The 15,107-nt window shown below is 41.7% G+C and overlaps 1 protein-coding gene across 2 annotated transcripts in view; it reads right to left on the bottom strand.

The window, feature by feature from the left end:
* The window catches only part of LOC129104250 (FERM, ARHGEF and pleckstrin domain-containing protein 1), a 51,689-nt gene that overhangs the window by 22,740 nt on the left and 13,842 nt on the right, over positions 1 to 15,107 (bottom strand). Inside the window, exons 1-4 of one of the 2 annotated variants that reach the window (XM_054614827.1) lie at positions 7,027 to 7,063; positions 1,207 to 1,311; positions 1,048 to 1,090; positions 573 to 651 (exon numbers count right to left, since the gene is read on the bottom strand). In XM_054614827.1, the coding sequence (XP_054470802.1) occupies positions 573 to 651; positions 1,048 to 1,090; positions 1,207 to 1,266 (182 nt within the window). In that variant the 5' untranslated portion in view covers positions 1,267 to 1,311; positions 7,027 to 7,063. Of the gene's footprint in view, positions 1 to 572; positions 652 to 1,047; positions 1,091 to 1,206; positions 1,312 to 7,026; positions 7,064 to 15,107 lie in introns of those variants that run through there. The other variant, XM_054614826.1, reaches the window with a different exon arrangement.

The following is a 15,107-nucleotide window of genomic DNA, read 5'->3' as shown; positions in this document are numbered from 1 at the left end:
AAATACAAATGAGTGAACCAGTGCACACCCAAAAGTTAGAGGTCCATGGATAACAAGCATTACCAATTTCATCAGTGGACATGATGAAACTGTGATTCCAAATGCATAGCGCTGCTCCCTGACCTCATGCTGGAGAAAGGCCCGCTTTGGCAGGAAAAAACTTCTAAATTATGCTTTTAGAGGTCTTAACCAAGCTTAAAACTTCATACACAGGCGTGTCAGAGGGACATTACTCTCTGTATGCCTATTATTTATCAACTCTGACTGTGAAAACATACAAGTCACGAATCTGCTCCACGTCGAGGAGACAGAAACCAGAAAATCATTAGCTCCACGCTTATCTCGAGGGCTAAATCAGAAACATGGCAGCCTCGACACAATACAAAGCTGAGGAGGGAATAAATCATCTGGGAACAGAGGCACATTCTCATTTATGCTTCTACGATCACTCTCAGTCACAACTGAAGTTATTCACATTGACAAAATGTAAATAAAAGCACATTTCAATGCAAACTCAAGGGTAAACTTGACATAGGCATAAAAAGAGTTAAACTCTGTGGAAGGGAGCTCACCTAGTTAGCTCCTCCAGAAGCTGTGCGTGGTCCGGAGGAAAGAACTTCACAGCAAACCTCAGGATGGTGTGCTTCGGTCCTGTGCAGCAAAGAGGAGTTTTGTAATTATATAAAATACATTCAGTTACCAGTTCATTAGTTGCACCTAGATAAAACAAATGCAGTCCATCAAAAATAACCATGAAATCAAATCAACACCTCACTAAAAGGGTCAAAAACTGAACAGTATAACCTTCACTGAGCTAGGATTTATTGAACTGTTGCATTAGATTGCATTTCATTTAGCTAGGTACACTGAATAAACTGACCAATGAGTGAATATCTTGCTTGGTTGCATAAAATACAAAACAGGTTCACGTGGATCTTTAAAGTCGCTCTAATGAACTGATTTGACGGCTATTTTCTACAGATAAAACAGTGAAACATTTAAAGAAAAAGGTGCCTTGAAAAAAATAAACAATTCATAAACACTTACGTCTGAGCTGCTTTAATATGGGCTTAATATGGTCTAACCAAACCTGTGTGGAAAAAGAAGAGGAAAAAAAACATCACTGAGTAGCTGGTTATAAGCAATGCTATTTCTGAGATGTACAGGAAAAGGATCTGTATTTCTTTCATTTTCATCCTCACTCACCATCATCTTTTGATTGTTCTGAAACTCCAAGCCAAAGTAGTCACCTTCGATGAGGTTCATGTGGGTGCACACAAGGTCAAAAAGCACCTTGCCAGAGGCTCTTTGCTGTGAACGGAAGGTAAAGAAATACTGGTTGAAATAACACTAGTCTGCACAGTAACCATCAATATCTTTATCTGAACTTTTGTTCCTAGCAATTCAATACAAGTCACATTTTATACTCTTATTTAAACAAAGGACATCCAAACTTCAGGAAAGCCCAATGATTAGACTTCGACACAAAAGAGTTTTGATAGACAAAGCTTAGTAGACCTGTTAAACCCAGTGGAAGTTTATGCCAATAGATAGATGGCTACTCTGCTATCCTTCATTCTTCCACCCTGGCATTCAACAACACAGTTGGCCACAAAAAGCTATTGAAGCTGGAGGGGGATGGACCCGGCCTTTGATCTGTGTTTTTCGTGTCATTGCTGTCACTGATGATGGACCAGCAGCCTTTGAGGCTGATACAGTATCAGGATGGGATAAAGATTCTCCCTGACCACCTCTGTCCTCACTCACCCAACATAAGGTACATATCAACCCTTTGAAGACTGACTTAGAGGCCCACTTTCTGATAAAAACTTGCAATGTGACAACACCAAAAATCTCAAAAAGCCACCACAACTTTGGAGCAAAAAGGTTCCCAGGGAAGGTCAAATAAATGTCAGGAATTTCCACTGGAACATATCTTCTGTTACAGAGGCCCCGAGGAGACACAGAGCTCTGTCAGGCACACAACAAGGGTATTTCTGCATGGCTGCTTCCTCGTGACTGGTTTGCACCAGTGTGCAGCGAATCACGGCTACAGAATGTGTTTATAGTAGCAGTTCCCCCTGGCTTGTATAATGATCCAGGGCTGCATCTGAGTATGTCTGAAGGAGTTTCTTCTCTACTTTTTTGCACAAAATGACAGCTACTACGAGAATTCTCTTCATACAGCTGAAATGTGTTGATATCCTCCTTTCATCTGACCATAAAGGGGTTTGCCTGCATGTAAAACTATGTAGTGTTTCAAAGGAGAAGAATGACACGGTCTGAGCTCCTATTTATGCGTAGAGAAAATAAATCTAAGCTCTACCAGCTTAGTGAGAGAGTTTACACTTCCGCAACCGAATCCATAATCTTCCCCAAAGATGCCTCCCACCCTCACTGCTCCTCCCCAAGTCTGTCCTTCCTGTGTGCAGCACCACTATCTCTCTCCAGGCCGCCCCATGCAGTGCAGAGGGCAACCCACAACCCCGAAACCTGCTGTTTCCATATGGCGATGCCGCTGATGAGGGAAGCCACAAGGAAACTGGAGGGAAAGAGGCCATCAGCCAAAACACTCCTTTCCCATACACACACACACACACACATTGTTTCCTCATAAACCAGCTGGCAAAACAGCCTCTGTTTAAATTCTGTTTCCTGCACCGACAAATGTGCTGTGTAGAGGCTGCAGGAACGAGACCAGCAGAAGAAACCAAGCTGAATGCAGTGAAGGCTGAAGAGTGTTTCTGTCTTACAGGGGCACTCTCATATCCAGCCTTATAAATCAGCTGTCAGTGTGAAATGACCACGAGCCAAGCAGAGATGGGTAAGGCAGAGGCTGATTAGAGCCGGCGAGGGCTTGATTAAATGCAGCTGTTGCAGACCGGAGTTATGGTGCTGCCATTTGACACTGCTGCAGCCGACAGAATAAGAGCGCCGTCGTTAATGAAGCACACGTCACAGAGATTGACCGTCGTCATGACGCAGGCACTCAGAGGACACAATTAGTAACACAGTCTTCATTCTAAAGACTCTGAAGTGTAATTGCAACTAAGGCATGATGAAACATGACATTAGATCGACGCCTTACAAATAAACTCTGGTAAAACCCCATAAAAGATCACAACACAAAAAGTACAAAAGACAGCGGTGTTCATTTAATCTCGGATACATCTGATCCGTTATTTTTCACAGCAGACAGTTTGACTTGACATAATAGGAAACGCATAAGTGTCTCAGTAAATCATGTCAACACGTACAATACAAGGACCCGAACACTGAAGCAGCTGAAGAGAATTCAGCCATCGTTCATTTTATTACTTACGTGATTTTGTTACTGTGACAAGTCAAAATGGCTCCAGTGAAAATGGCCTATATGCTGTCTTTATATAAAGCAGTTTGGCAGTTATCTTTGTAGCCAACAATTGCTGGTCAGGGTGCCTTTCAATGAACTGTTAACGTATCAGAAATAACACAATAGCTCATTTTATTGATAGTTGGTTACGGCTGCCAAAATGTTAACGTGCTGATGTAGAGTCTAGCATGTTAGCATGCTAGTATTAGCACCAGACACAAAGTACAGCTGATGTCACACTTTCTGCAGGTGTTTTAAACCTGCAATAGCTAAATGTTGGGCCTCTTGCGGGCACATAAGTTACATTTTTGTGTACCAAATTTCATGGCAATCAATTCAGCATTTGTTGGGATATTTTAGACTTGACCAAATTCCAGACCAACCCACCAACCAGTCTGTTTGTTCCCAAAGTTTGTGGTTTCCTCCTCAGAAAGATTTAAAGCCAAAAGATAGCTTACTGTGCCAATTCAGCATAATTAAAACCATTAATTCTTACTTATATGGGAATGGGAAAATAAAAAGAGAGTTTCTCTTATGAGAAACTCTCTTTTTATTGTCCCATTGTGATCTAGACTCTAAACAACACCAATCATACAAAAATTCCCACTGTGACAACTGTGCACAAATCAGATAGATTGCAATTGCAGGTCTGTGCTGCACCAGCTCACAAAGCGGAAGCTGTGACTTCTTCACTCCAACATACAGTTGACACATGATTTCTCATCCTTCTCTCCATACATGTGATGTGGCGTTTACCACAGCAGAAAGGTTACAATCTCAAAAAAACATCATGCTCAGAGGATGACATTTCTTTCATCATCTGCAATGCCAAGAAAATGTCACCAATCTCCCCTTTTTATTACCTCCATCTATAAAAGCGCTGGAGCTAGTTTACAAAGGAGCAGCCAATTCCCGAGTGAGACTCTGCATCCTGATACAGCGGTCTCAGTCCCAGGCCACAGAGTGTCTGTCTATGTTTGTTAGGTTTGAACATAGGTCTCATAGGATGCTACTTCTGTTTACATGTGTATGAGCGCTAACATGCTCGCCTCACTACACTGACCTCCACATGCTCCGACTGACAGACGAAGGCTAAATAAAGATGACAGCAATGTCTACACACACGTCCACTTGGGTTCCACTTCAGGGTAGAACAATAACACCCCTCCCCCAAAACCCCACCTCTTGTTAGTAAGCTCCTGTCAGCACAACAAAAAAAACATTAAGGTCAGGTGTAAAGTAGCTTTGTGTTCCCTCCACTCTTCCCCTGCAGGAGTTGTTGGTATGGTCCACTACACTTGCAATAAGCCAGGCTGGGCACTGCTCACCAAACTCTTCCTGGGGGAGTGTGGTGGGCGGGTGGCATGGGTGGTAAACAGACTGCCAATGCCTTTAGGCTCCAGATAGAACAAAGAGAATGGTTGAATATATGAATGTGTGTATTGGGACTACAATAGAGGAGGAGTTGATGTTTTTCAAGCCAAGTGGTCAGCCATTGTTGGACCGGATATCAACTGGGATTTCAAAATATTGCTTCCATTTAATCTTGTCTTGTGTCTCGAAAAAAGCATGTCCAATGGGCCCTGCTGGTTCATATATATATATATATATATATATATATATATATATATATATATATATATATATATATATATATCTCTTGGTTTTCAGCTGTGACATTCAGCATGTTCTGTAACATTCAGCAACATCACAGGAAGCTGGTCGAGGTCAAAGATGAAAGAGAATGTGATTTAAAGAGCAGAATAGGCAAATTAAGTAGTGAAGTGGGAAAAGGTCACTTTTGCAAATTCAACTACCGACAAAAAACATTCTCAAACTGACTTCTAAGGCCTTAAAAATTGACTTCAAGAGATGAATTTTCACTTTTCACAACTTTGCACGCGTGAAGTACAAGCAACGAAAAGCCCCAGTAGTGACTTTAGATACTTTTCAGTGAACCGTGTCTCTTCTGATAACACTTCCCAAGGCTGGTCTGAGATTACAGAATGGCATACAGTAAAAGACAGATACATTCCCACACCAAATCCTCCTGGTGCTGTTATTGAAAATATATGTGAAGACTGCACTGACTGCCTGTCCCATACTCTATGGGTTCTGTCACAAACAGCCGTTTAAAGTACCTTATAGCACATGTAGGCATCTTTGCATGTGCTATGGTGTCAGCATGTAATCGCAGGAGCAAGTGTGTACATAGTGCTGTAAGAGAAGGGTAGGACAGAGAGGTCGGTGGCAACTACAGCTCATTGAGATTCAGGTCATGTGCTGCAGAGGTTCCCAGGGTGACTCGAATGCAGCGGGAAGCTGACAAAGAGAGAACAGTGGAGGGAGGCAAACCTGCTGATAATCCTGTCAAATTACCTGCATACCCTCAAAGCACATATCGACATGTGACCAAGCAAATGTTTGCAGTAGTGCGGTCGTAATTAGAACAGCATTAATATAATTATACCTAAACGAAAACATGATGCCACACTCAGCAAAAGAACATTCAAAGCAGTGTAACGTTTACAAGTAATTAAATTATAGGCTTTTCCCACCTTTTTTTTTTTCCTTCCTTCTGCATATGAAAAATATCAACAAAAAAAATGAAAGGAAAGTCATGATTGGGCTGCCACAGCTGTCAGAATCATTCTGTCACAGTAGGCCAGCCTCCAGGCCCCCGGAGGACAACCATGAAAATAATATAATGTAGCCTGGATTAAATAGGGGCTGAGATGGAGGTAGCTCCCTTCAACAGTCACCTCCTCCCCCATCCTCCTCCTCCTCCCTCTCCTCTCTGGGACATTTCTCCCCTCTTTGCCTGCCTGACCTCCTCAGAGCTTGTCTGCGCTGGTAGAAACATATTGATTTTGCATAAAGAATAATTAAGCATCCTGTCGTGAGTGTTGTGCTGCTGAATACCTAACGGCACATAGCTCTGGGCATTTGTGCGAGGACCTCCCACTGTTAGTCAGAGCGGCATAAATCAGAAGAGAGATCTAACGGTTGTGGGCTTGCATCGTTAGTGCAGACACTAAACAAGCTGCGGCAGAGAATCAAGCACACAAGCCAACATTCTTCGCTGTGCTTGCAAATATGAAGTCAGGGTATTATGTTAAACATACACTGCAAAATTCTAGCATTAAAATGGTATCATCAGAAAGCAGAGGGCAAGTGGGGGTTTTCAGACAGCTGGAATTACCCAAAAAAAGATTGGCCTCTTTTTCCTTCATCTGCTTGAATCCTTTTCAGGGAACTTCAAATTCTAGACCCATGCTGGTTATTCCCCAGTACCATCTCTTCCCAGAGCAGGGATTACTGTCACTTGAGGGGTGGGGGGGGGGGGGGATACGTCACTTCACATTTAGGCAGAAACTCCACATTTAGTTTAGCTAGACAAAAGCAGACTGAAGAGAGAGATATTCAAGAATGAAAGGGCTTGGGGAGACTTTCGTTCAAAAACTAATTATTCCCCACTAAATAAAAAGGAATCCTACTTTCCCATAGTTTTGAGTTCCTATAATATCAGTCATAGGTTCTAAGTTATTTCAGGAAATGTATACAAAACACATCTTTCTCATCCAGTTGAGTCCAAAATGTGTAGGTTGATTTCTGCTCGCCACAATATAGAATGATCCCTTCATTACAAATAGAAGAAGTACAACATTACAAACCTAAATTGGCTTTTCATCAGGTGAAGGTACTCAGATGGATGTGGCTGCAACCACTGGATCAGTGCACATCTCTAAGCTAGAAATAAATACAGGTATATAGTATAGTAATATCATGCAAAAATATTTTTTTATAAAATGATTTTACTACTGATAAAATATTACCTCACTTGCATGTAGCGATTACATTTTTTTTGGGGGGGGGGAATAAGTAGCAAATTAATTGAAGAAAAATCAATAGCAACTACAGTGTGCATCATTTTTGTGTGAAGGGAACCCGTACCACCTACATAATTAAGAGACAGCTGTGAATACTGTAGAGCACTGTGAAAACGGAGGCAATCAATAGGTTAATTAAGAGATTAATTAAGTGTAACGGTGAGAGACAACTCCCGAAAGGTCAGGCCAAGAAAGAGACATGCCTTTCATATAGTCTGAATACATGTGACAAAGACATTCTTAATAATATTGAGCGCACCAAGCAAGCCTTGCTTCACCCTCAGGACAGATCAGGTCTTATTATAAAAACCATCAGAGAGCTGAATCAAAGAGATTATCTAGTGGACAATACATAGCAGGTTGAAGATTACATCTGACACTTAACCACACTGGCAGAGGTTCCTCTGAGAGGGCCGCAGTCTTAATTAATCTGACACTGACCACAAAATCATAAAATGGGGAAAAACTGAAATCCTTCCATAATGGCACCAAGTCCTCATCAGTCCTCTGCATAACAAACCAAAAAACTGTAACTCTGAAAAGTCATATCTAATCCATAATCGGTCACAGTCCACCAAGGGCTCCAGTTTCATCCACCTATTCCCAGTAAACCAAGCCAGTGCACACCAGTATCATTTACGTCTCCACTGAGCATTACACTTCCCATAAAATCTGAATTGTAGATCAGTTGAGGGGCAGTAATCACAAATGTATGTGTCTGTAATTGTGTAGGCACGTTCTAAACCAACTGTTTCAATATTTAGTTTCCTAATTAAAACATGGTGCGCTGCTGGGACTGTAAGACAATATCAGAAATCTCAAATTAATGTCAGAGCAGTTTAAGAGGCTGAGGAACAGCTGTTGAATTAGCAATCTGGGCATCGGCTAAGAAAGATCAGTGACAGGCCAGGTATACTTCACAAACACCCGCACATATTTATCAGACACAATAACAGATGGGAGGCATTCTTGTGGAAACATTAATATCCAAGGTATGTTAATTAAGTATAAGTAACCGTGCCACCCTCCCTATATAAACAGCAGCTTGCTATAATTGGAGCAGACACACTGATCTACATAATCATTGGGATGTCTGCTTATCTGCTGTGTGTGTGTGTGTGTCGGAAAGATCAAGACGGCAAGCACAGTAATAATATGGGATGTCATTAAGACACGGTGCATAAGCATCAATAGGATCATAATTAATATGTAGATCCTGGTGTGCCAAATTCAAATTAAAGTCACATTAATAATCCCAACGTGTAAAAACACAAAAGGAAGCAGCTACAAGAAACTGAAGAATTTGAACGAGGAGGAGGTTGAACACCAAAAGGTTAGAACAAGCAACTAGGATTTAACATTGGGTTTGATCAGAGCCGGTTTAAGCAGTAGGATGTATATCATGAAAAATTTAAATTTGATACAGATACCTATCCCATTAATATCTCAATGTGTATTGGTTCATTGTAGGAAACATTGTCCTCTAATTAGCACCATAACTTCAATAGAAGTATCTAACAAGTACCTAGTTTGAGCATATTCAGAATATGCTCAAACTGTTTCTTTCTTGATTCTCCAGAAAATTTACTAAATCCTGATTTATATATAGATTTAATGATATATCAATATTGCAGTAAAAAAAAGACAAAAAACTGGCCATTATATTTTTTGGGAAGCCCAAGATGACATATGAAAATTGTTTGTTTTAATATAAGATTTACAACCTACTCTCATATATTATAAAATAAAGCAGCACACATAGAGCATTAGAGGCTGGAATCAACCAAACATCGTAATCTCCTCTTGAAAAATTACTGAAACAATGAATCAATCATCAAATTAGCTGCCAATTCATTTTCAGGCAATTTTTTAAAGGATTAATCAACTATTTGTTTTGGCATTTAAGTCTACGTATACCATGGTGGATAACTATATCCATATAATCCACTCATAATTAAGACTAATGATTATTTTCAATTATTCCTTATTTTTTGGAGGATTAATCACAGTCAAATTTACAGTCTGGCTCTAATTGCCTCCGTCAAGGAGGACATGCTTTTGGTATGGTTTGTTTGTTTTTTTGTCAGCAGGATGACGGAAAAACTAGCCTGATTATTATGACTCTTAGTGGGAGGGTGTAGCATGGACCAAGGAAGAGGCTATATCGGGCTGATACAGACATTATTTTTCACTTTCGTTAACCTTGCGAGATAGGGCATGTGAAGTAGATAAGAATTGGGAGCTTGTGTGGTGTTCAAGAGAGTATTTCCCGAGCTGCAGCAGGCAGGTCTCTTGAGGAAAGTGTTGGTAGTTAGATCTGACCTGCCGCACGTTCACTCCCCCATAATCTCCACCAGTAATAAATAATGACAGCTGCACATGCTGCCTTACTGGTGAGGCCAATCAATTGGCCTCCTCGAGATTAGCCTTAAACTACTTATCCACCAGTGCCGCAAATCCAGAGGCTCTCTGCCCTGTGATGTAGTCGAGTTACTGTACTGATGATAGCCGTTGTGACCTTACTTCCAAAACCTTGTCAAACATAGCCAAATGTAATCCCCAAAACATGTAGCCTTCTTTTTTCGCCACATCTTGTTTGTGTTTGTGTCTGTATTTGTATTTGTACCGGCGTCTATCGTTTTTTCCAACCCAAGAGTGACCTACGCCCCCTCCCCTAGTACGGCAGCCTCGACGGATGCGTTCCCATAGAAACCGTGCTCATAGTTACTCATTTATCACCGGCCAAGCCGGCTAGTGAGTTTTTTAATACACGCCAATATATACTTTTTTGATCGGGCCAATGTGGCTGGGGGTTGAAATCTGTCAAATCAGACCAAACATAGGCTAATGTTTTTTTTTATTTTTTATATTTAGTCAACAGCTGCAGAAACACCATCTCCAGGGATACCCAGGATCAAAAAAACAATAAGTCAAAGACATTACGCCTTTTCATTTTTTCAGCATGAACCTCTCATTAACTTGGCCAGTGTGAAGGTGTGCTGGGATTTCCTTGTCAGAATATAGTCGACCTAAGAGCACGCAGATGTAAGGCCACAAGCCTCAGACCAAGGCTGCACTTCCTGTAGGTGAGGATTAAGGTCAACAACCAAGAAAGCACTCTCGTGATGCCTCTGCTATAACCACTGACATTGAACTCAAGCAGGTGGTCATTAAATCTTAAAAATATACTGTGTTAGTGTCTCTGGGCTCGCTGGATGAGAGAGCAACAGACTTTAAATTAGTGGTTTTTTGGATAACAAATGCCTCAGATAGCCGCCTTATTGATACTCCAGGTGCTTATATTTTTTCATTTTTGTTAAATGCTTACACCAGCATGCTACAATATTGCTAATATGCTTATGTTTAGCAGGTCCAATGTTTACCATGGTCACCATTTGTTAAAAACACAGTTTTACTGGCGGGATTGTCAAATGCAAAATATTGCAAAATTGCTGATATTTAGCTAGCTCTAGCTCCAGCTAACTCCACTAGCACCTGACCAATCGGTAATGCACATGTGTAAACTCTCAACAGGAATAAAAAAAGGAGTAAGATAACCCACTCGCTAGCTGCTTCCTTTATCGATTTCAGATGCAGCAATAATTTTTTCCGAAGCTTATGATAGACTTGATATTGGATCGTGGCATAGACTTGCATACTTGACGATAGAAAATCCAGAATCCAGGCTCTATTGAAGTTAATCTAAAGACCTCTAAACAGAATGTAACCAAAGGTACCAAATTTCATGGTAATTCATCAAGTAGTTGTTACGACATTTCACTCAGAACCACATGTGTCAACCTGGTGGTGCTAGAGGAAAAGTCAGGGGATCACCAAAGTTAGTAGGAATAATCCTCTAATGAATATCTGTTTTACATGTAATGGTAATCAATCAAATACAAAAAAAAACTTTTACTATATGTATTGCTTTACTCCTCCTCTGTTATGTGTGATTATGTGTGAATCTGAGCAGTTGTACCACTGATAAGGAGATAAGCTTGGTACTAGGAGACCTGCAATGAGAAGTATGCGACTGGTTTTCAGAAACATTCTGAGATATCTTCCTGAGCAGTTTGGACAAGGAGTCAAGTCCCTCTGACACATAACATTCACCGCAGCTTTATTCTGCCCCTTTTATTGCGGCACAGTTTAAACCTTCAGCCCTCTGCGTGAACCAGCCCGTGGCGGGCGCATTAGCACTTGTTCTACACAGCGTGACAAATGTGGACGCAGTCCTGAGGTGAAATCCCACATTTAAAGTTGTCGGTGGAACCCAAACACACAAGCTGGCAAACACATGCGAGAGCAGGCACAGCCTCTGCGAAGGCAGCTGTTGCTCCATGTCTGCAGGCCACCAGGTCCAGCAGGAATTTAGGCCTCTGTGAATGACTACAGAATACCAATCCCCCTCCTACTGGAAGACAGAGCAAGACCAGTTACCATGGCAACATAAGGAAAAATTGTGATTCCTAATCTCTGAGAAAAAAAATATATATCTGTAGAAGAGTCTTCTGGTGCTGAAGGGAAGCATGTGGTTGAGGTTAAATAGTGAGTAATTATCTTTTTATTTGAATCAGCCTATGGTGTAACGTGTGCCCTACTTTTAGAGGCACAGCGTTCAGCTCCATATATACATGCAATAATGTTCCAATTACTGTGACCATAACCCCTGTTTTAGGAAGCTAAAATACATAGGCGTGCAAATACCACGCCCTGTTCACCATGGCTTCTCAAGCACACCCAAAACCATCCCTATGTGCTATGAAATTAGTGTGATTTTAAACCAACCAGCAAGGATGTGACTACTACTACTACTTATTCTACACACACACACACACACACATACACACACAAATCTGGCTCTGGATATGGGAACACTGGACTCTTGCTTTAGAGTGCTGGGGCTTAAGGGTTCTCAGAGACAGAAACAACCCTCTCTGACTAATTTAACAACACATAAACAATAGATGAGAAGGGAACATGAGTGTTTCTGCAAGTAGGAGGTTTAAGGCACAAGAGCTTCTCTCTGAAGTGTTTTGGTTTTGAATGCAGGCCTGGGGTTTGTCTCGCCAAGTGAGGTCAGCAAGCCAACGCTGGGTGCCACCCTGGCTTTCAGTCGCACATTGCCGGCTCACTTTTTAACCAGGGAGAGATCTCCATGGTAACATGCTACAGTGTGCAGCAACATGTCTACCCAGCTCTAAAGAAGGTTTCGTTCAGAGTATCAGATCTTAAAACTGATGATAGTCTTTCTGCTTATATTAGTTGTATGGTGTATATCCTTCATTTGCTGCTATATTTAGCCTAATTTCCATGCAAGTTTTGTTTATATTATCATATCAAATACACAGCCATTGGTCCGTTTATGCTCTATGTGATTGGCTCTGTGTTTATCACTTTCATCAACAGAATGAAAGTGAGAGTCCAACAAGGTCACAACTCTGCAAATCGCATTGCACAATCACACTATGGGTTACTGGGTATTCACACTTTAACTCTTCCACTAATAATGTTATCTAAAGCACATGGTTCACATTTTACTCTGCCGTTTAATCATTTAAGTGTAATTTCACTAAACAAATATATGTGTATCAGGCTAAATGCTTCCACACTGTCTGTCTGTTTAAAGGGAGGTCAACTGAGCATGTGAGTTGGCACCCATACAACATTTCTGTGTAATGAATTTAAATTAAATAAAGCAAGTGAGTCACACTAAAAACCACAAGGCCTGCGTCTCCAGCAGAATGTAAAAACAAGATGACTGGACAACCAATCCATTTCTTTGGAAAGGAGAGACGAGAGAGAATATGCATGTGGACACAAATGAGAAAATTCACAAGAAATTCAATACAATCATCTTTAACTGTCAGCTGAGCTTCAGTATGTGAATGGAACTGAAATTGTGTCAGCCGTACTTAACATGGCTGACCCTGTTATCCAACTTCTGCTGCTCACAAGGACACAAAACAGCAAGACTTCTTTGAAACAACCACTTGCGAGCTACTCTGCAAGCCCTTGCAATGACAGCTGATGTTGAGAGACTCCAGAGACCTTAAATGCCCAGAACAGACCAACCCCCACTGGTTGTGTGAAAGCAGATGTCCCCTGGGACAGATCTTTGGATATCTATTAAGGGGCATTCCCCCACTGGATCCATTGACAGAGCATTGATTCTTTTAGGGTTGGACTTCCGTGCGTCACCCTTCAATAGAGACAGTCAGAGAAAAGCTCAATAGTTGGGATGAACGGACCAAAAGCCCAAAAGAAGCCCAAACATGCCTGAAGAGAGGAGGAAACTAAAAAAAAAGGACAGATGAAAGCCTCGGGTTTGCTATTCTCCGTGGTAGCTTATGTAACAGTTCCCACTTTAATAAAGAGGAGGGAAAGGGGTTGATTGTTGGCGGGTCAATACCTATCCAGCAGGCATATATGCAGCTGGAGCTACTGGTTTGAGATTTCACTCTCTTTCACACACACACACACACACACACACACACACACACACACACACACACACACACACACACACACACACACACACACACACACACACACACACACACACACACACACACACACACACACACACACACACACACACACACACACACACACACACACACACACACACACACACACGTCCCTCCCTCAGTCTTTGCTTCATTCATCCTCCCTCTCCCTCCCACACATCTCCTCTATCTACCCAAGAGACCCCAAATTCAATTACCGCCAGGCAGCAGTGGGAGGCAGACTCAGCTGCACAGGTAGAGCTGAAAGGAATTCTGATAGGCAACATGTCAAAAAAAAAAAAAAAAAAAAAAAAAAAAAAAATGCATCATGGGAATGACTTCACTGCAGGCAGAGCTACCGCACTGACCGAAAAACAGAGCCAGGGTGAAATGCAGCGATTTGTGTTTTAATTACCACTGAGACATGGCAGAAAATAAAGAATGAGTGAAAGAAGAGCAGCATATGTGGTGCAGCACACGGTTATATCTGTCTAACTGATAAGAACGTTTCAGGAGAAGGTGAAGCCAGAGCCCCTGGAGTAAAATACGGCACCGCAGGATAAGGATAATCCCATGATATCACACTGCTGGTCGGGTCTGACATGTTAATTAGCCCTCTGAATCTCAATGAGAAATTCATAATTCATTGAAGAGGACCAGTGCTGCTGTGAAGCTGCTGAGCAGCTGAGGCAAACCGGTTCCCACGAGGGGTTCACCCTTTATTTGAGACCAGGAGGACATGACACACAGAGAGAGAGAGAGTGGAGGCTAGATGGAGCAGCACTGCTGCCACACCCATCATGTACTGGGATGCCTGCTGGTAAGCCAGTGGGATACAGTGCCACAGTTCAAGAGCTTAATTAAAGGATCAGAACGCTGTCATCAAAGGCTGACATTCAATGGAATAATGTATTTGCATAAAAAGTCAAAGGATCCACCTTTGCGTGTCTAAAAAGAGATCACAGGTTATGTTTGCATACGCCTCATCCTTTCTTTGTCAATTGACAAACGATCACGCGGGCAGAGTCGACTTCATTGCTGTCTGAACCAAACCAACATGAGGATCTTCCACAAAAGGACATCCATCTTGGTTACCATAGGAACAAGACCTATTATAAAAGGCATCACTTTTCACAACGCACCTGTGCACAGTATAGAAAAGCAGTGCGGCATAATGGTGCCAGACAAAACCTGACAGTAGTGACGGCTTTCATCGGAGGCTCTGTGCTGGGTGTCCTTCCAGGAAACTGCATGAATGATGCAGAGTAAATGGCTTTCTCTACGTAGGATTGAACCACTTAAGCCGTGTTTACAACGCGGCTGTTTGCTTGTGCTTTATGGAAAATGGAGAGGAGA

Source organism: Anoplopoma fimbria, chromosome 16, assembly GCF_027596085.1.
Source record: "Anoplopoma fimbria isolate UVic2021 breed Golden Eagle Sablefish chromosome 16, Afim_UVic_2022, whole genome shotgun sequence".
Classification (NCBI taxonomy): domain Eukaryota; kingdom Metazoa; phylum Chordata; class Actinopteri; order Perciformes; family Anoplopomatidae; genus Anoplopoma; species Anoplopoma fimbria.
Note: the sequence above shows the minus strand (reverse complement) of the source record. Positions and strands in the feature narration are given on the sequence as shown.